This window comes from Microtus ochrogaster, chromosome 8, assembly GCF_000317375.1.
Source record: "Microtus ochrogaster isolate Prairie Vole_2 chromosome 8, MicOch1.0, whole genome shotgun sequence".
NCBI classification, from domain to species: Eukaryota; Metazoa; Chordata; class Mammalia; order Rodentia; family Cricetidae; genus Microtus; species Microtus ochrogaster.
In genome coordinates, this window is record NC_022015.1 from 63,040,517 (window position 1) to 63,061,718 (window position 21,202).

The 21,202-nt window shown below is 41.0% G+C and overlaps 1 protein-coding gene across 1 annotated transcript in view; it reads right to left on the reverse strand.

Annotated features, from left to right (window-relative positions):
• Positions 1-1,823: 1,823 nt before the first annotated feature.
• Positions 1,824-21,202, reverse strand: part of Slc16a12 (solute carrier family 16 member 12) — a 73,621-nt gene continuing 54,242 nt past the window's right edge. Inside the window, exons 3-7 of the mRNA XM_005352166.3 lie at positions 14,352-14,455; positions 10,850-10,993; positions 8,441-9,020; positions 6,098-6,357; positions 1,824-4,324 (exon numbers count right to left, since the gene is read on the reverse strand). Of these exons, the coding sequence (XP_005352223.1) occupies positions 4,062-4,324; positions 6,098-6,357; positions 8,441-9,020; positions 10,850-10,993; positions 14,352-14,455 (1,351 nt within the window). The 3' untranslated portion in view covers positions 1,824-4,061. The remainder of the gene's footprint in view (positions 4,325-6,097; positions 6,358-8,440; positions 9,021-10,849; positions 10,994-14,351; positions 14,456-21,202) is intronic.

Below are 21,202 nucleotides of genomic sequence, written 5' to 3' on the forward strand. Positions count from 1 at the left end.
TTATCCTGGAAGCCACTCCGTAGACTAGGCTGGCCTTGAACTCACAGAGACCCGCCTGCCTCTGCCTCCCAAGTGCTGGGGTTAAAGCACTCCACCCAGCTACATCTCACAGTTACACTGTAAGAGGAAGGGGATAAACGCGGGACAGATATCCGGGAAAGGATGGAAGACCAGGAAAGAGCAACAGTGAACAGTTGGGGCGTTGCAATGTCTCAAGACATCCAGCAGGTGGCAGTGCAGCATAACAGCTCAATGTTAAAATGTTTCCTATGCTCTCGAAGCTCCTTAAAGAGGAAATTTTTGTTCCTTTTTACAGATGAGAGGTGAATGTTGAAGCAAGCCTTATTTATGCCTTAAAGATTCCTCCGTACAACGTAGAGAATTCAAATGCATCCCCTAAAAACATTTTCCCAGACACCTTTGTGGATCTTTTGGTAGAATATTTGTCGTGTGGCTCTGGTTTCCGCTGTAACCTTAAGTTGTGACACAAAGTGGTTGTCCCACGTGGTTCCCCCACATCCAGCCTCTTCTGCAAGAAAGAGAGGTGAAGGAAAACTTCCCCTGTGATTCAGGCTCCAAGCCACAGGAAGAACAGGGCCGGGCTTGCTTTGTAAACAATGTGGCTGGTAAGTGGCCCAGTACTTCATGCCTGGGTCTTCTTTCTAGCACCAAGCAAGCTGTCGTGCCAAGTTCACATGTGATGGTAGCATGTTAACATGTTCAACTGATGTCATCAAAGGGGAGACTAGTAGCCAGGCCATTAGAGACACTAACGGATGTGCAGGCCAAGTCCATTTTATTATTCTTTTTAACCTTTGGATATGTCTGGGAAGTTCAGTCGTAAAATGTTTTCCCAAAAGATAGTCTTTCTGCTGTGATTTAACATTTCCCCACTCCTTCCATCAAATGACTTTCCTGTTCTAACGAGAAACAGGGAATTTCCCAGCCACCTGTCACTGATAGCTGCTCAATTAGCAAACGTTTGGTGGAGTTTAACAAGACTTAAGAACTCTCAAGTGTGGGGACTCAGTTTTCCTACTCTGAATCCACACTATTTCCCTTCCATAACCAATCTCCAAACTCTGCTCCTCAGGACCAGAAAGAGAATGCCAAGTAGACTGGCAATCGAGCAGGCTACCTAGGAAGGGGACCTGGGGGGTATAATTGGCTTCCTCCCCCATCACCGCCCACCCACCCCAAAATTCTTCCAAAGAGAAGCCTGCATTAATCAACAGTAAACTAAGCCACTTTGCTGGAAGTAGTAGTTGTTGTTGTTGTTGTGTGTGTGTGTGTGTGTGTGTGTGTGTGTGTATGTATGTGTGTGTATGTGTGTGTGTGTATGTGTGTGTGTGTGTGTGCTTATGTGTGTGTGTTTAAAAAACAAAACAAAGCAAAATCCCTCTTGGGGAACTCTTAGACATTGCTACTCTCAGAATCCAGTATAGGATCTGGTTTGGCACCGCCTTTTGAATCCATGTAAAATGACATAAACGGTCACAATGAAAAGAAGCAGGCTCCAGCATCAGAAGGTATCAGGTAGCATCCCTACTCAAACTGTAGAAGCTGCTCATCTGTGAGACCTGGAACCTCAGTTTCCACATCTAGAAGATGATGGGAGCTTACGTTAACATAGGGTTTAAGTTGGAGGGCATATAGGAAGTGTTTATCATTATGTATAGTATTCTAGAAAGACTCAATGAAGGATTTGGGGTTTTATGAATCACATTAGCAATGTCTTAATATGATCTGGATAGGCCTGCTCCCCAATCTGTCCAAATCCCTTGTCTAAGGAAAAGAAATTGTTCCAAACATGTGTCTATAAATCCGCTTTATTTTGCCTTTGAACTAGGAAAACATTAGCCTATATAGATCCATTTGTAAAATATTTAAACAGAGGAGCAAATGGCACATTGAAAACGTAGATCATTTCTTCGGTTTTTCTACTTAGTCAGCTCCTAAGTAGAACTTACAGTTGGAGAAACAACTGTATTTAAGGCATAGAATCATTCCTCTACAGTTTTATTCTTGATTTCCATAAAATGTCCCATTCCCATGAATTCCTTACAATTTGGAACTGTTCCAAATTTTTCCATGAAGAAAAAAAAAACCAGTAGAAATTTTTATGGGTCCCAACGGTAAACTCTAAGATCTACATTTCTTCTTACTGGTTCTTCAAAATATGTTGCCCCCAGAAAGTTAGAATGCAAATTTATTGCATGTATAATGTGAAAAGATCTGAAATGTTTTAATATAAAATGTTAAAAACTTTGATTGTTATCTTAATCTTTCATAAACATAATAGAGAAATTTTATTATAGAATCACATAAACAAAATTTACTATAATCAATGCTTTGAAGACACACAAATAAGAGCACTTATGTTTTTTAGAGAAATCACTTTTAAGGTGACAAAAAAGATGTCATTTAAGGTAAAGTGCTATTTCAAAACAAGTACTTCATTTTAACTTTCAATTTTTGCAGATATACCAAAAATATTCTTAGAATTGCACATGACACAGTGGATAGATTCTAAACTAAAGACACAGGATGAGTAAAACCAGAACATTCACACTCCCTGTGAAAAGCTACAATGGAGGAATATCATTTTCCCCATCAAATCAAGCTGGTATCCCAACATGAAAGCAATGTAGCAACACAAACACTCCAATTCAAACAAGGTCTCAGCCATCCGCAGACTTTCCTCAAGGCTTTGTTATTTCTCCCAGCACCACGTCTTGCAAAAAAAGCCACTCTGAGGCCTCTTGGGGACAGTAGGTTAAATGGCCTTTGAGATCAAAATGTTTCCTCGTGACTTGGATTTAAATTCTTAACTAGTTAAGACGCCCCTTTTAATTGCATTACTTGACTTCTTTGCAGATGTAACATGATTGGGGATTCAGGACTCTTAATTCTATGGATTTGAAACAGCTGGAGATAAACTGCCCCCCCTTTTTTCTCCATGTCCTCTTCTCCAATCTGAAAATTCAGAAGCGATTGCAAGTCACAGAAAGCTTGGGTTTTTGAGAATGAACAGACAGTTTTAAACCGATGAGTCAGGTTTATAATTATGATCCGAAAATGAGCGGGGTGAGCACGGAATCCCAGTTTTAAAACCTCACTATGATAAGAAAAACCCCAAGTCTTCTTTTGGACAATGGAGAATCTAATGACTGGTTTGCAAAGAAAACTCCCACCAGGCACCCTGCTGACCTAAGAATCCAACTACTGCTCAATTGGAGTAGTGCCAACATTCTTCTATCCCTAATAGGAATGTGTCTGCAGTTCAAATGCAAGGTGTGGACTCCTGGGGTGTTACACACATTTCAGAAAGGATGGAGAAGTTGCTCCATCACTCACTCAACGAGTTGTGTTAAATTTAGAGTATTATGTGGCAGTGACAGGTGAGTGGCAGGGATAGTCTGAGCTTCGAGCTTCCTGTTTTGGTTAGAAACGCTGCCTGCCACCCTTTAAAGCCCATTCCAACCATGGTGTTTCATGATTATGTGGACGCTCAAAGGGATGTCTACCCACTGGAAGAGGGAAGGGTTGATTGGGAACCTAATAAAAGACAATCTGATGTATATTAACAATTGCCTTTCAAAGAGTCTCAAATACCCCTTGCTACTCTCTATAAAAATTGAGGCACTCCACCCAAAGCCAGCTCTGCATCTTCACTCTCTGCCAGCACACCCAGTGTGTCCTTAACGAGAAGAAAGAGAGAGACAGAGTCTTTCTGATGACAAAAAACAGAGCCCAGTGGCCTCTGCTTTGGTTGTGCTTTGGAGTTACCCTTAAATACAGTGAATTCCATCAACTATGCCCTGACCTCCTCCATGGAGCTAAGTTTTACAATGAGAACAGATCCTGAATGAGAAAACTCTAGGCTACTCCAGATTTCTTGGTTGTTGGTTATTTCCCCTTATAAATATATTAGCAAAACAGCATTCATAATTTTCTTGGGAGGTGATACTCTGACAAAATAAAACACTTCCAAAATGTGAACAATCCGGCGGCCTCAGGTCCATTATCCTTGAAAATTCCCAGGGATAAGGCCACACTGGTCACGTGAGGTTGCATCCTGGCACAGCTGTAGCTGTGGATTCCTCGTTTTTCTTATCCAGCTCCCTTGCTACCGAGTAGGCCACTGAGCCATTGGTCCATAGTGGCAGCTTGGGATTTGATTCTTTGGCCAGGAACCGCAGCTGTGTTCTCTTCATCCTCTTTACAATCCTCGCAAAGCCAAGCAGTACGGAGCTAAACATCATGGCAAATCCGCAGAGCAGGAATGCTGCGGTATAGCTGCCCGTCGTGTCCACCAGCCATCCTGCGGCAAAGGCAAAACCGCATTGCTGAACTAAAAATTCAATTACCAGATTTACCCACACTCAAATTTAATCAGTTTGCAGGATGACCACATAGACCACAGCACACCATCATGACTGAAGGAAAAGCAGATGGCCTGAAATTACCATGCAGCAACTGGGAAATACATTCAGATTCATTAGGGTGACTCATAAAATAATTTAATAATTGCTATTAAGTGAAGGACTTAGAACAGCCCTCTGGCATACATGGATCTAATCTACATGGGAAGTAGAAAAAGATAAGATCTCCTGAGTAAACTGGGAGCATGGGGACCATGGGAAAGGGTTGAAGAGGAGGGGAGAGGCAGGGAGGGGAGCAGAGAAAAATGTAGAGCTCAGTAAAATCAATTAAAAAGAATACTTCTATATTTACAGAAAAAAGCATAGCTCTCTATACTCAGTCATCACACAATAAATATTAGTGATTATTAAACTCATGAAATCTGGTAGAAAAGATTCAAATTTAAATTTTATCACTTGTAACTTTAAACAGCATTTAAATTATTAAAGTTGGATCATTTACATAGGGGGTTGAGTGGACATGCAAAATGCTAGTAGAATTCCCAGACCCCACACACTAGTTTAAGTAACCTAACAGGCTTCAACTCAGTAACCAGTTGTCAATGGAAGTCTAACTTCACTCATAACCCACTCAAATATAAGGACTTCGGGCCATTGCTTCTTGGCCTTTTGGCTAAGGTAGAATGTGGCGGTGTGTATTGCTTTAAATGCACACACCTGAGGCCACACATCCACAACCACAGTTTGTTTTTTAATTGTGTTGTTGTTGTAGCTTATCAATCCCAATATCTATGCCATCCAGAAAATTTGAGGACAGCCATGGAGTATGATGAGAAAAATATGAGTCACAAACATCAGAGAATCAGAGGGGTGAAGCTGTACTTTGGCAGGCAGCTACTTTGTAATTGACAAGGGGCATCTTTAATTTTTTCTTCAAAACATCATTCGTGTGCCAGCAATCCACCAGAAAAGACCACAGCTTCTCTTTTTGTCTACTTCAAACCCAGTGGTCCAAAGGGTGTGTAAAGATTAACTCACCGTCTACAAAGTTCCCCTGCATACATTTCTGCTATGGTCTGAGTCATGTGTGGATTTCCATAGGAGCAAAGTAGTCATTCGGAAAGTCAATAGACATTCATCAGCTTCCTCCCGTTGCATTAAAATGGGATCTTAATTTCCTGTCATGAATCTCTAGCTCACAATGTCTAAAATACACTTTCATCGGTTTGCACAAAAACTTCCATGTCACCAACACTTAGTACATACAAATGATGAAGAATGCAGAACGCTCTCTTCCGCTCTCAGAACCACACCATCATGCTACTGCCTAGCCTTTTGGCCTCACCACCGACTGCTCCATTTGGGAAGCAAAAGTTCCTTCTAGATGTGCCTGGATTACTTAGAATTGGAACAAACTGAAACAAGTTCTTTTACTTCTACTATTACTGGACTAAGACCCTGACGTGGGGACTTTCTCTTTCCAGGCAAGCCACCATCGTTACTTGGTTGGGACAAGATTATAAACGAATAATGTGGGCAGGGCTGCGCCTCTTTGGTGGCTCCTGCATTCCCGTTATCTTTGTCTCTCACTCTTATCTAACTCACGCGATAAGCTTTTCCGAGCCTGTGGAGGAGGAGTGGTGTTCATGAGAGTGTGTTCACGTCTTCCACGTCGCTATGATGACAGTGCCTAGCATGTCTTTAATGCTTACCTGCGATGGGTGGGCTCACCAAGTACGGCACCGCATGAAGGAAGTAGACCACGCCAAGCGCTGATGACAAAGAGGTGGTCCCCACTATCTCTGCAGTCACTACTGGGATCAAGGTAACGTAGGCTCCATCAAAGTAGCCAAAAGTACAAGAGAAAGGCACAAGAAGGGGAAAACTTTGAAGCATTGGGAGACACAGATAGCACAGCCCATCTAGTGCCACGGCAAAGAGGTAGCAAACATACCGGTAATTCTTCAGACACCTACGGACGGGAAGAACAATGATGAGAACGGGACTCACAGGTTCCGTAAAAGAGATTTTGAAGCAAGCCATGGAGCTGTAAGCACTGCAGCTGCTTACACAGGTCCCTTCCTATCTGTGTTATCTTCCAGCTTCTCTTTTAAATGATCAAATTTTTAAGTGTGTGTGTAGGAGAGGTACATATGCTAGCATGAGCATCGGTTCCCATGGAGGCCAGAAGAGGGTGTGGTATTCCCTGGAGCTGGAGTTACAGGTGGCTGGGAACTGCTCAGTGTGGGTGTTAGGAACTGTCCTCCAGTGTTCCAAAAAAGTACCAAGTGTTCTTTATGGTTAGGCCATCTCCCCAGCCCCTGCTATTCCCTAATTGTTCTACTGGCAAATGCAAATAAATTGATGTCTGTAGGAAGCATAGTGTGGTGATTCTCTGAAATTAGATGGGTATGAGATTGTCGCTTCACTGTGTAACTCTAATCTAAAATTCTTTCACCATAAACTGAGGCTATCTGCTTCAATATCTATAAAGATGGTTGTGAAATAACACACAGCATGTCGAGAGGCGACAATTTTCTAGGCAGCTACCCTATTGAGTGCTTTGAGATGTGGGAGCCATCGGTATGGAACACATGGCAAATGCCCAATAACTCAACTGGTGTCACACACAGCCGAGACTGGAACATGGTGACAGCCTGACTGAAGACTAAGTCCCATCTGCAGACTCCCAGAGGTACTTGCACTCCATTCCTCTCTGCGACCCCATCCCCTCCATGATTCCAGTTATTTGAAAAACTGTACAAATGTCAGCTCTGGCCATTTGCAAATGCTCTCTCTCAGTATCCTCCAACTATTACACTGACTTGTTGGACAGAAGGAGACGCTTGAGAGTCTGAGCACTAGGTGATTTTTCCCTGGGTCATGGGGTTAGCAAGAGACAGAGCTGGCATGAGAACTTAGGTCTTGTGCCTAGCCGTGCCTCCTTCAGTTTACATGTCGCTTCTGTCTGAATCATCACTGTGCCTGGGACATCGCCCTCTTTCCTTCCTTTGTCTTTAATTTAAACTGTGGAAGTACTGGGGAGTGGCTTGATGAGTTTGTCCGGCACAGGAGGTGCTAGTCTTATCACCAGCAAAGCACAAAACAAAACAAGTAGAATCCATCCTAAATATCATATTTATAACGCTAGAGAGTGACAGTCACATCCCGATTAACTAAAGCATAATTTGTGCAAAGTCATGATTTTCCCTACAGTCATAACTCAAATGTAAAATTCCTCATCCAGGGCACCATTAGAAGTTTGCAGTCTTCAATCCAAACTGGCTGTAGATTTCCTATAAATTCAGTCTCTAAGTTTACAACATCATGAAAGTATTCTTTTCCCACGTTCAGATCTATATGTGTGGCTAAAGACAAGATCTATGTTTAGTATTGTACCTGAGCCTCCTACTTGGACTAGATTCAGCTCCCCTTTCTGCTACTAGATAATCTCTGAGATGATTCAAAGCAAGTTAAAACCACGGCAGCCAACCAGCAGTAGTCTCTGTGGAGGACTAATTTGCCTCGGCTGGAATTAAAACTGGCATGGGAACTTTCGGTTGTCCTCACCCTGTGCCGTTCAGACAGAGACTCATCAACCTAAACAGTCTTGGACAAGGGTGGATAAATTAGGGTCACATCTAGTTTGCTGTTTATGTAACTTACACTCCCCCATTTTAAATGGTTGGAAAGAGAAAAACAAACAAACGATATTTGGTGAATAAATTTTTTCAATATATAAAATTTCAAAAAACTGACGTTTAAATCTGCATTGATGCTCATGGACACACAACTGTTTGGGGGCTTTGATAGCATTCCTGAGGAGTCATGACAAAGATGATGTGACCTACAAAGCCAGACAATGTTTACTCTATGTCCTTTTACATTAAAAAAAATTGCCAAAATCTAATTTATAGGAATCAGCAAGAAAGCCATCTTCAAATATCAAAATCACCCCTCAAAGGTAGGTGTGAAGGTCATGGGAAACTTGGGCCTTAAAGTCCCCTAGTAGAAACCAGTTGTGTTTCCATAGATTTTTTTTTTTTTAATTTTACCTTCTGTCAGTAAGCCATCCAAATGTGATGTTGCCAACAATATCTATCACTCCGAGTATGGACATGAGGAAGGCCGCTTGCTGGTGGCTCACTCCGACACTCAAAGCGTAAGGCACCAAGTACACAAAGAGAGGGCTGCAGCCGTAAGCCATGAACAGAACTGAGACGGCTAGCACGACGAAGTCCGACATCAGTAAAAAACCGTATTCCTGCTGCAAAGAGCAGCAGAGGCAGGTCCGTGCCCATTCTTTGGTCAAAGGTGAATAGGGAGACGCCTGTTTACAGTTTTCGCTCTGCGTTCCGTGGTCATGATTCTTCTCTGGATTCGAATGGTCCTCTTTAAGAGTAATGGGACGCATCAAAGCGCCGCAGACACAGAGATTCAAAACGAACCCTCCAAGAATGAGCAGGGCTCCTCGCCAGGAAAACTGTTCGATAAGGAGTTGAACGACAGGAGCCAGGATGAAGGTGCCAATGCCACTGCCTGACATAGCAATCCCGTAAGCCAGGGCTTTCCGCCTGCTGAAATACTTGCCAACCATGGCAATAGCCGGAGAGTAACAAAGTGCAAATCCGAGACCTGGGAGACAGAGAAGGCCGTGAGCGCTGGTTCGCCATGAGCGGCCAGTGGGGGGTGGGGGGGAACGGTCTTGGAACAGGACGGCTGGGATCGAAGAGAATCTGCTCTTCCAGGACATCCCTTTAAAGCTGTTTATATACCCAGCTGAGAAATTGGTCTTCCTGTCAGCCATCCATAACTAGCAAAATACACGACCTAGCGTGGCATTCTTCTTTTAGGAAGAATACGCTAAAAGAAATGATTTCTCAAAGTAAAGCACATACAGAACTTGAAAAATGTCACTATTCAAGGTAAACAGGAATTTAACTAGCAAATCTAGAAAATGCTAAACCAAGAAACTGATTCCTCCCTCCTTCCCTTTCCTGTATCCTCTCTCCCCTCCTCCTTGCCTGTTTTTGTAGGCTATATTAGCTGAATGATTGCCTCAACTCTTCGCTGCCTGAGTAAACACAGCTTTGACGTCTGTGTCACCCTGGATTTGTACAGACACAGGACACAGATGTCACCCGATTTGTACAGAAACAGGGCACATGAGTACATGGAAGTCGCATAATAATTTCACTTAGGTGGGATGCATCATAGAATAGGAAACATTACACAGGAATATGGAGCTGGGAAATAGACCTCATGGTCTTCAGAAAAATGCCAATAGTCCCAAAGGCTTTTAAAAGCTTTCTGGCTTCTATTACTTTAGTCTAACTTAGACAATCTACAGGGCTTCAAGCCCAGGTTTTGGAACATGTAGGTAATTTGCCTCCACACATCTACAGATAGCTGTGAGGTAATAGAGCACATCCGAAGGCTGTTGGTGCCAAGGAAGAGAACGAGAACCGCTCCAAGCTCCCATTCTCATGGTTAGCAGATGGGTGGGTTTCCAGTGGGACTTGTGGCACTAAAACCAGACCAATTCCTAGCAAAATTAGCAGTCAGGCCCTTTGAGTTACTCAGTATATGTACCTTCCTTAGCGACAGATCCATACGTACAGCCTCCCTATGAGCTTACATCCACTACCGCCCTAATTCATGCTACACTCATAGCGTAGTACCCAGACAGGAGTGGGTACCACTTTCCATGCCTGTATCAGTGATGAACAGAATTCCACCTTTGTCCTTCCAGTCAACTTCATTAAGATCCTATGTGGTCCCCTTAAAGTATAGCTTGTGGGATGTACATGTTCTTCTCATTTCATAAAATCCATTATGATTTTCTAGAGTGATGTTTCTATATCACTGAGAGAATGTGAAATAGGAGGATATCTGTGGCAACGTGCTATCGTTTCTAAATTGAAATTCCCACTTATTGGATAATAATACTCATAATAAAGCCAGGACCACTCAGGCTGAACACAGTGTTTAGAGTCTTAGCAAAGGCAGTTGGAGAACGACTATTGTGGACAATCTATACTGTGCTGAGTCATTAATCATTTCTTTTTTTTATTAAATTTTATTATTCAATTAAGGATCTCCGCCTCCCCCCCCCCGCCACCGCCTCCCATCTCCCTCCCCCTTCCCCGATCAAGTCCCTCTCCCTCATCAGCTTGAAGAGCAATCAGGGTTCCCTGACCTGTGAGTACAGAATGTCAGGCATATATAATACCAGAAGGAAACACTATTTTTCACCACATGACTAAATTAACATGGCGAGGCATGCTCACTAGCACAGTGGAACCAGAGTTCCGATTCTGTGTAACTGCTGCATCAGGAGCCATTAGTTAAGTCAACTGCATTATATGTCTAACAAAGTGAATATTCTGTATGTCTGCTTTGTTTATGTGCTTGACAACACCTGGACAAGGTGTGTCCAGGCATGAGGAAGAAAGTGTACTCACCTGTAAGAACTCCCAGGGTGAGGTAGAGATGCTTCAGGTTGGTGGCAAATGAGCCCAGGATGAAACCAGTAGATGCCAGCAGGCCCCCCAGCATGATTCCCACTTGGCAGGATAAGTGGTTACTGACAACACTTCCCAGTGGAGCTTTGAAAACAACAAACAGGTCAGTAGAAACGCTTTGGGAGACCTTGAAAGTGCTATGGGTTTTGGAACTTTGGAAACGGATACCCATGGAGAAGCAACCCATTGGAGGCTACGCAACCAGGAGCAGGGCAAGGACGGAGATGAGATGCCCTGACTTAGATTCACTATTTATCCTTAGCAACATTCTCTGCAGTCATACTCCCAAAGTGGAGGGTGGCTTTTTGTTTGTATTTATTTACATTTATTACATTTTCATTTATTTATTATGTTTTTATTTATTTGTATTATTTACTTTTATATGCATGAATGTTTGCCTGCATGTATGCCTATACAACATCCTGGTGCCAGTTGGGGTCAAAAGAGGTTGTCAGATCCCCTAGCACTGGATTTACAGAGGGTTGCAAGCTGACATGGGTTACTAGAAATGAAACCCATGTCCTCTATAAGAATATCAAGTGCTCTTAACTGCTGAGATATCTCTTCAGACAGAAGATGGGTTTTTTTTTTATTTTGCTTGTTTTGTTTTTTTAACAAAAGAATCAATTCTTTATTTAAATTGCATGTCACTTGCTCAAGGATTTTATATACCGTGTTGCTTTTACAATGTAACAGAAATTATGACAGCTACTTGATGCTTTGTTGTGGAATATTTGTTTACCCTGTGTGAAGATGTGTCTCTGTGATTGGTTTAATAAAAAGCTGAATGGCCAAGAGTTAGGCAGGAGAGATTGGGCAGGACCTCTGAGCAGAGAGAAATTCAGGGGTAGAATGAGAGCAGTAGGAGATGCCAACAAGACACTGAAGTTGGACATATGGCACAGAGGAGAATTAAGAATGTAGATTAATAAAACAGGCTATTTAAGTTATAGCAGCTAGTGGAGGAAAAGCCCAAGATAAGGCCAAGCTTTCATAATTAATAATAAATCTCTGTCATTACTGGGGAGCTGGTAGTCCTGACAAGAAAGTACTACTACAATGAGTGGATTTTATTTTGAAGGAGAAAAAAAAAAATCATGGTCTTACCAGTATCCCTAGGAAAACTTCCAGAAGAGCTGAGTCCCTAAATATCTGTTTCATATGCACAGTTTTGGACCAATCAAGTTAAAACTGGAGACCCACTCATGACACACTCTGTTACCAGCCAGCATCTCCTACAAGTTAAAGCTGTGGCTGTTAGGTTATTTAACCCTGGGAGAATGGGAATAAACAAATCTCTGGGGACTATGTTGAATCTCAAAGGTGCTGCTGCTTACTGTGGTTACCAGACAGTGAAAACACATATTTTTGTCATAATCTAAACCAGACTTGATGAGGACGTTATACCAGCTTCAACAAAGAAGGTTCATCACATTTATTCTGGGTCTGTCTCAGGGCAACTGTGTAGTCTCTTGTTCATGCTCTGAATTCTCATAGTATACAAGTGGTGAGCAGGTAGACGCGTGTAAACAAGCACAGCAAGACTCACTATCTTTCACAGAACATAAACGCACTCTTTTAGACTGTCCAGAGCCTACGCTGTCATAGTGACCACACTGTTTTTGCTCTGTGGAGAATCACAAATATTCTCCAAAAGATAACAGGGAGGGAAATGAGTCGTTCATTATCCTCTGAAGCCTGCTGATATGAACGTTGTGGCTAACAAGATGGCCCTGAAAATCCAGTGCTAGCTCAAGGAGGGGCACTACACACAGAACCCAAATATATGATCTTCTCAACACTTTTAAGCTGAAAAAGTAAATTTAAGTCTTTTCAAAAAATTTTCAGCCTACCCTATAACCAGAAATATACTTCAACACAATTCCACTGATTCTTAAACCTAGACAGTTAAAAATAAGTGTGCTATTTTGCTCAATTAAAATTATTAAAAATGAAGAAAAAATATAACAAAATTTAATTTGTCAGAAATAAGTACGTATGCCGGGCGGTGGTGGCGTACGCCTTTAATCCCAGCACTCAGGAGGCAGAGGCAGGCAGATCTCTGTGAGTTCGAGACCAGCCTGGTCTACAAGAGCTAGTTCCAGGACAGGCTCCAAAACCACAGAGAAACCCTGTCTCGAAAAACCAAAAAAAAAAAAAAAAAAAATAAGTACGTATGACTTGGTACTTAGAATGGAGTCAGATGAATTCATCATGACTTATTGATCAGTATAGTACTTCCCTTTTGCCAATGAAACTAAAATTTTAGATTTATTTATTTTATATTTTGTGTATGGCTTTTTTGCCTGTATGTTTATATGTACACCACATCTGTGCCTAGTTTCCACAAAGATCAGAAGGAGGTATCAGATGCCCCGGAACTGGAGGAACAAATGGTTGTTGGCTGCCATGTGGGTCCTAGGAATTGAACTTGGGTCTTCTGCAAGAGCAGCAAGTGCTCTAACCACTGAGCAATCTTTCCAACCCCAGATAAAAGAAACAACAGTTTCTAATGCATCTTAGGATTTATCGTAATGAAAGGATAGAGCGGGTCCCAGCTAGAAATGGGTTGTTTCAATTTAATGTAACCTTAGAAATTCACTAGCAAACAAAGCTATGAACTTTGGCTCAAAATTAATAAAAATAGAAGTTTAGCATCCTCTACTACAGATGCAATGTTAGTTTCCATGAGTTTCTGGAACACCATCCATGTCCTAGAGAACACATTTAAGGCTTTATAGATGAAGTTATGACCACAGGGAGTATGCTTAGCTCTTGATCACACACTCCTACTCTTCTGCAATATTTCTCTTATTCATGAAAAGAAGAAATCTGTGATTTAAATTTGAAACCCTCTGAGAAAGAATCAGAAAGAAAGCTAAGACTTGAGAGAGGATCCAACACTGTTGACACTCATTTAAGGAGACCATATAGAATGGTCCATGGACCATCTAAGGCCGAACCACCTTGAAAGCACCTGATCCCATTGAATCTCAGAAGCTAAGCAAGGTTGGTCCCTGTTATTATCTGGATGGGAGAAACGGCTTACTGTCCTGTCTAATGTATGCGTGCATGACTAGAGAATGAGAAGGCCATCAAATTTGGAAGACATAAGCCGTGTACGTTCTGCCCATGTATGTAATCCAGATGAACACAAGCTCTATGACACTCAGATCCAGGTTAACCAAATGATTTGCGTCTTTCTCAATGTATTGATAAACTCCTCCATCTGGCATTAGGTAAGACCATCAATTCCCAAAGCAAAACTTGTTAGGTTTAGCTGAAGATGAGATCGATCCTCTTGTTTTTCAGTCTTAACTAGTAAGTCCTTCCACTTAGGAAACTAAAAGTCAAAACAGTGTCACTTGACTCTGTCAGAAGCCATTGTCATGTTCAGTTCCACAGTACCCAGGAGTTGTCAGCCCTGGTAAACCATACTCACCACAGAGCATTGTCACACAGTCCACAATGGAATGGATCCACGCTGTTTGAGAATAATCCTGAGCAAAGTACGTCTGAAACTCCACAAAGAAAATGGAGATACATCTGAAAAAGAATGCAGGCATTTTATACCAAAGAAAAATGAAGATGGAATTGAATCAGAACCTAAAATTGTTTCTCAATTAGCTGCTGCAGTTTCAAAGGATTTTAGCTGCACAGCTATGATCAGTAGGAAACCAGGAGTTGACCATTGGGGCCATTCTGAAGAACCAGAAAACAAGTGTTCCATCACCAGGGAGACTGCTGAAACCATGGAGATAGGAAGATCACTCACTGCTCTAACAAGGTATTATGGAAAAAAAGAATACATGTTAAGAACATGTCAAATATATAAGCATAATATTTTCAAATGTAAAAGAATCTAAAAGTTACAGAACAGTTCATGGTGCAAGAACTTATTTTTAAGGCATAAAGACCCAAGTTTAGATCCCCAGAACCCATAGATAAACTAGGTGTGGCATAATCTGCCTATAATGTCAGCTCTAGGGATATGGAGCCAGGCATATCCCAAGGTTCTTTATGTATGAGTACACGTTTGTGTACACACATATGTGAACATCTGCATAAATACACATATACACACATAAAGATTAGATAGATAGATAGATAGATAGATAGATAGATAGATAGATAGATAGATAGATAGATAGACCGGTAGTAGATAGATAGATAGATAGATAGATAGATAGATAGATAGATAGATAGATAGATAGATAGATAGATATAGAAGAATGAAGAGAGATTGATATACAAATATAAGAAAATAAGGGTCTATAAAGGATTTCCACTGATCTGATGAAAATCAAACTCCTTTGCATGTACCAGCTATAAAACAAGAGTTAGACAGTTTCAGTGATTCTACATAAAAGTCAGTATTCACATTTGCATTTGAAGTACATTCTTATTTTTCTTGGTTAGATAGCACTAAATGCCAAAAGAAGAGCATGAAAATTTGAGTGACTACTCAAGGAAAAAAAGTATTCTCCCATTATGGCTTTGCAATTCTTTCCCTGCATTTGTATTTTGTGTTGGGCTCTTTAATTAGTTTGCCAATTCTGGTGTCAGAAAAGAGATATGAGAGTATTATAAGGAGCTAAATAATTAACCCAGAGACAATGGCATGGAATCTGGCATTTGTGTTATATAACAGAGGTCCACACTTGGAGAAGGGAAGGAAAGAATATAGGATTAGCACAGAGAGGTCAAACTACTATATAACCTAAGGAATCTTTTTCCAGGTCCAAGGGATAGCCTAGTCTCTTTCCACCACTCATCAGATATGATGGCTCCTGGAAGACATGCGGCTTCCTATAGGTGCCAGAGAGGGGCGGGCTCTGACAGCTACAGCTGTGTGCTTCTGTATATCTTCAGCAGAGGCTACGCTAATGTGACATCTCTGTGTGCTACTCCACACTGAAGGCTAGCAGAGTCACTTCAGCCAAAGGATGCGAAAAGTAGTTCTTCTCCACCCATTGATTTGAGAATCCATACAGCACTTGTAACAAATCCGATGTGAAGTCAGTAATCATGTCAGAGGCTGGAGTATGAAAGGCATGTAGTCACCCTCAACAGCCCAGACAATGAGCATAAACTACCCAGACAACTGGATGACTTTAATTTGAATTAAAATATTACAGAAAGTCTTGAAAATAAACTCAAAAGGAGACCAAGAGAGGGTAAAAGTAAGTACTAAGGAAAGATGGAAGGTAGGCAGGACACATGGGATGCAGAAAGAGGAAGAGGTTAAGGACATCAAACAGGGAAATTAGGAATAGCAAAGAGATGAGTGGGGCTAACAATCACTGGAACACGTCATTCAAAGATGCAATAATGGTATCAATATCTTGTACGCTAACTTAAATGTTTTAATCAAAAACAAACTTCTATAAAATAAAGCAATAACAAAAATGTTGTGATTCTTTTTACCATCCAAAAGACTTCTGGTCTGGTACTAAAATGTCTACTATTATTTTCCCCTAATTACTCAGCATTCAATCTAAGTGAAGAATGATTTAACAGATACAGCCTCATTATCAAAATAGTTAAGATATCCATCACTCGGGATTCTGAATAGAACACTGTTGACTTTGGAGCTGGATAAGTCCTTAAGGGATTTGTCCAGTGTGGTAGGATGCTTAACAGCATCTCCAATTTCTGCTCCAAATGTCTCCAGACATTGCTATTAAGCCTTGAAAGCAAAATGAGCCTCACTGACAAGTGATCTAATCAGCATGTTTTCCAACCCCTCTGCAGAGCATTCAAATCCCTCCTTGGGTCTCAGTCCCCCTACCGTTCATACTTGCTGCCAGCACCTTTCCCCTGCACTGTAGCTCAAAGCTCCTAACTGCTGCTTTTGAATTCACACTTGGCTGCCTCTTGTACATTCTGCAAACAGTGCCAGAGTTACCTTCCTGGAACACAAACCCGATACTGCCATTTCAAATGCTTTACCTTGACCCATGCTATCTTGAGAGTTGGCCCTTTTCGTTCATGTTCCTTTCTGTCCACTGTCGGATACTTCATGTCAGCCACACTGAGCTTCTTTCTGCCTCTTTCAACAACACTCCCTGTGTTTTATGCACTGCCATCATTTTTTCTGTTATTCTCCTCTAAGCCCCCTCTCTTAGTTTCAGGCCATCAGCCCGTTACACCCCCAGGAAGTCTTCCTTGACTACTCCCTGACTACTTAAGACAGGAATCTATGTTTCTCTTATATGTCCTCTGCATGCTACACGCTTATTATGAGATATGACAACTCCCTTTACATTTGTTTGTAATGTCCACTAGACATTGCTTTGTGACAGCAGAAGACATAGCTGTCTTAACACACACTAAATCTGAAATATCTAATATATGTCACAAATCGGGTGCTTTGGAGAAGAGGAGACGATGAAAAGAAGGAAGGGATAAAGGAGAAGAGGAGGGTGGGAGAGGGGGAGGAGGAGAGGAAGGGATGGAGGAGGAAGAGGGAGTCACTTGATGATAGAAAGGATGACTGGAATGTATGGAAGTGAAATGGTCCCAGAGAAAGAGAAGAGGAAGAATGACTGGTAGCTTAGCTCCAACAGGGGGCACAAGTGGGGTGAGCTAAAGCAGGGATATAAAGCATCCAAACATGCTCTAAAGGGAGAGAAGGAATTAGTAGGACCAGGTGCCAGAGGGGAGGGGCAATGTGGGAGCACAGAGTCGAGAGATGGTAAACTAAGATTAGAAACCACAGTCCCTTCTCGTCACCAGATCATTAGGGGGATCTTAGTATCAGGGTGATGTCTGTGATAATTTTTCTTTTTGGAAAATTTTACCTTGTGTTCCACTTGTTGATTTACTGAACTGAATTAACTTGTCGCAACAGTGAAACTTTGGGCATGAAAATCAAAGACTTGAGCTTCATGTCTGGACATGTGCCTTAGCCAGAGGTAAAACGTTGAATAACCACATCCATCTCTCAAAGCACTCCAATGATCATCATGCTCAGGAAGATGGATTATGTCACTCAAAAGGAAGAGGACCAAACCACGAACGACAAAAAATAAAAGGAAAAGAAATAATGTGGTCATCTTTCACCTCTTTAAAAAGGACAGGAATGACTGCAGAGCTCTCTAGACAGTGGAAGCTCGTGTTGTAAGATTTAAAAGCCAGTGGTGATCTTACAGAAATTGAATTGTAACAGGAGCATACATGCATCTGGATTTTTGTTGTTGTTGTTGTTGTCTGGGACACTTGTGTGATAACAGGAGTCAGGAAAGCAAAACTCTCATTCCAGAGTCATAGTACAGGAAAATAGTTACTGAGGAAAGTTCTTGATCTCTCAGGCTCTCAATTTCCTCATCTATAAATCAAGCATGTTTGTAAGTATGACTCACAAAAATCAGAATGATGAGTCTCACGGCATCTCTTCGGTCCTTGAGGGTTTGATATGGTTTGTTCATAAAAATGTAGAAACAAAACATAGCGAGCATCATCACTGATAACCAAAACTGCTTTTTTAAAGATAATTTGACTCAACAGGTCAGCACACTGACTCTCTCGATCTCATCATTGCTCTAACACTGCCCTAGCTACTACACAACCATTGCTTATGCTTGGTTTGATAAAGGGATATCTAGATTGATGAAGCTATCTGCTGAGTCAGCTCAAGAACTGTCACGCTGGGGCATTAGAGCCTACTAGTCAAAATCACTGTCATATACCATCATTAATCTTGTAATGTGGAGGAAATGACTTTATGAAAACTATCTGAAAGCTAGACAACAAGCCACACATAAGAGAAGCACATTTAAGAAAAGCCCAACTTGATATGAACCCGGAAAAATCTAGGCAAAAACAAGTCTCAGACCTATGATGCTGTTTTGTTTGGAAATATAATCAAATTTTTGCCGCTCCAGTATTCACTCAAGTTGTCAATGTATGCAGATAATTCATGCAATTGCACTTTAAATGTGATTCTTACATGGATAATGTATTTAAATAAAAATAATGCATATTAGTAAATAGATGACATCAATAAATAATAATGGCTGCTTCCATGGACTGTAGAATTTCAAAATCTGAAATCTGCAAAGTACAAGTCCAGAATTGAAATAATATTTTTAAATACTTGGATCAAATTACAACATTATTTGTAACATCAGAACCCAGAAAAAAAATATAAAATCCTATTAAGAAAAATGTATTGAATAATTATGGACACAGGCATATGACAGAATTTTAAGCAACTGTTTTACAGAGAGTTATAACCATGTTTGCCAACATGGAACAATCTCAAGAATAATTATTAAGGGGGCATCAGCACCCCCTCCTTATGACCTTGTATCCAAATGACCCTGTTTATGTAAATAACATGAATGTGCATTTGTGTTCGTTAAAGATTGAGGAAGCTTTTTGTTTTAATTTTGAGGCCGAACAAAGGAAGTAAGGAAGAAAAAATATTTTATATATTTCCAATGTGTTTGAGTGCTACAATCTGAATGCAAGATATTTTGTTTTGAGATGTATTTGTTAAATAGAAAATCAAAGAGCGATTGTCCCATAGACGCTGATTTTCTATTAGGCAGATTGCCCTGGCTTGCTCTCTTATTCACAACTCAGTTCTCGTGGCAGCTTCTTGGTTTGTGACATTTACAATGCCAGGCTGGCTACATCAGCACACTTTCTCCTCTGTCTTTATTCTGCTCAAGTGGTCTTCTCTTGGCCTCTGCTGTTGACCCCTGGTACTCCACCTGGGCTGCCGGCCCACAGTCTGCCTTTCTGACTTCTGACTAAATTCTTGGCAGGTGGGGGTGGGTTGAAGAAGAGCAGGCACTGATGCAGGTTGAGACATCTTTCTCCTCTATTTCTGCCAAGTTCTTTCCACCCTTTAAGGTTTCACTCCAGGACAACTTCTTTAGAAAGCCTGTCCTGAACTTCTAGGCCTGAATTTGTCTCTATAAAAATCTTTATTTAAGTCTCTATTGACCAAAGTTAATATAACTTTTTTTATGGCCTACATCAGAAGATGGAGAGCCTGTCTATAAATGGGTGGCTTGTCTTTTCTGGTAGGGTGTTAAGTCCCTTGACTACCACCAAAGGTCATCAAACGTCATATAACTTTGGTCAATATGGATATTTTTATTTGTAATTCAGTTAACTGTGCATGAGTCTACCATGAAATAGCCAACATATCTATGATTTTAGAAGCTTCTAGTACAGAGTCATGTCTTCAATGAATATAAAATAATCATCAATGGAATTGGTTTTAAATTAATTATAACCTAAAAAGTATAACCTAAAAAAATACAAAGATTTCAGCCTTTGGTGGTAGTCAGGGATTTGACACCATGCCAAATAAGACAAACACCCATTTACTGATGGTCTTCCAAACTTCTGAAGTAGGCGATCAAATAAATATATATGAACTCTGACTCAAGTTCTTTTGTAGCCCATTTTGTCTGAATCACAAGACTCACATGAGACAATGTGATTGACAGAAGAATCTTAGGATTGCCGCCAAAAGCACTATGGACAGCCTTGTGAGAACACAGTTTCATCATGAAGATTCAAATACCCAGAATGCTACAGCATAAGTCCTCATTATAAAGAAATGAGCCCACTTCCAGAACTTTCCTCTTATGGAACTAATAGAAGTTTCCGTTTATAAGAAGGTACACAAAAGAATTCCTTTTTAGTTCTACAGCCTTCTCACACTCAGAATATGAAAGGAAGAAAATCAAACTCAATATAAAATTATTTTGAAAAAAGTCCATCATTAGGAGACATAACCAACAAACCCTAATGGTGGCAAATATAAACACCCCGCATTGTATCTGTTGGCAGAAAGGTATCAATATCTTCATTTATGATATTAAATAAAGTTATTTAGTACAGACACTTCCTTGTACTGACCAGAAGGTATGTCAGAGAAGAAAAACGCAGTTCCATTTGAACAAAAGTCAGGAAGGAGCAATCGCATGTGTTTATGAACAAGTGTTAGTTCATAAACATGAAGTGAGCTAGTAGGATATGAAGTGCGGTGAGCACCATGCCTCTTGAGAAAAGACAGACGAGCAAACGAGAATGAAAGGACCCCCTTCTTCATACAGCTGCTTTTCTTAAACCGCAGTCCGGCCCCCAGCACCACAGCCAAAACACAACGTGAAGCCCCAAGGTTTGAATTCTAGGTTTGACACTCCCCAGTCTCAATACCTAACAAACAGAAAGGATTTATTTTAACCCTATGCAAGCTTGACTTCAATAATGGTGTGTCCACAAGTTCCATTATAGAACCTAATAACTCTACTTCAATCATGGGCATGG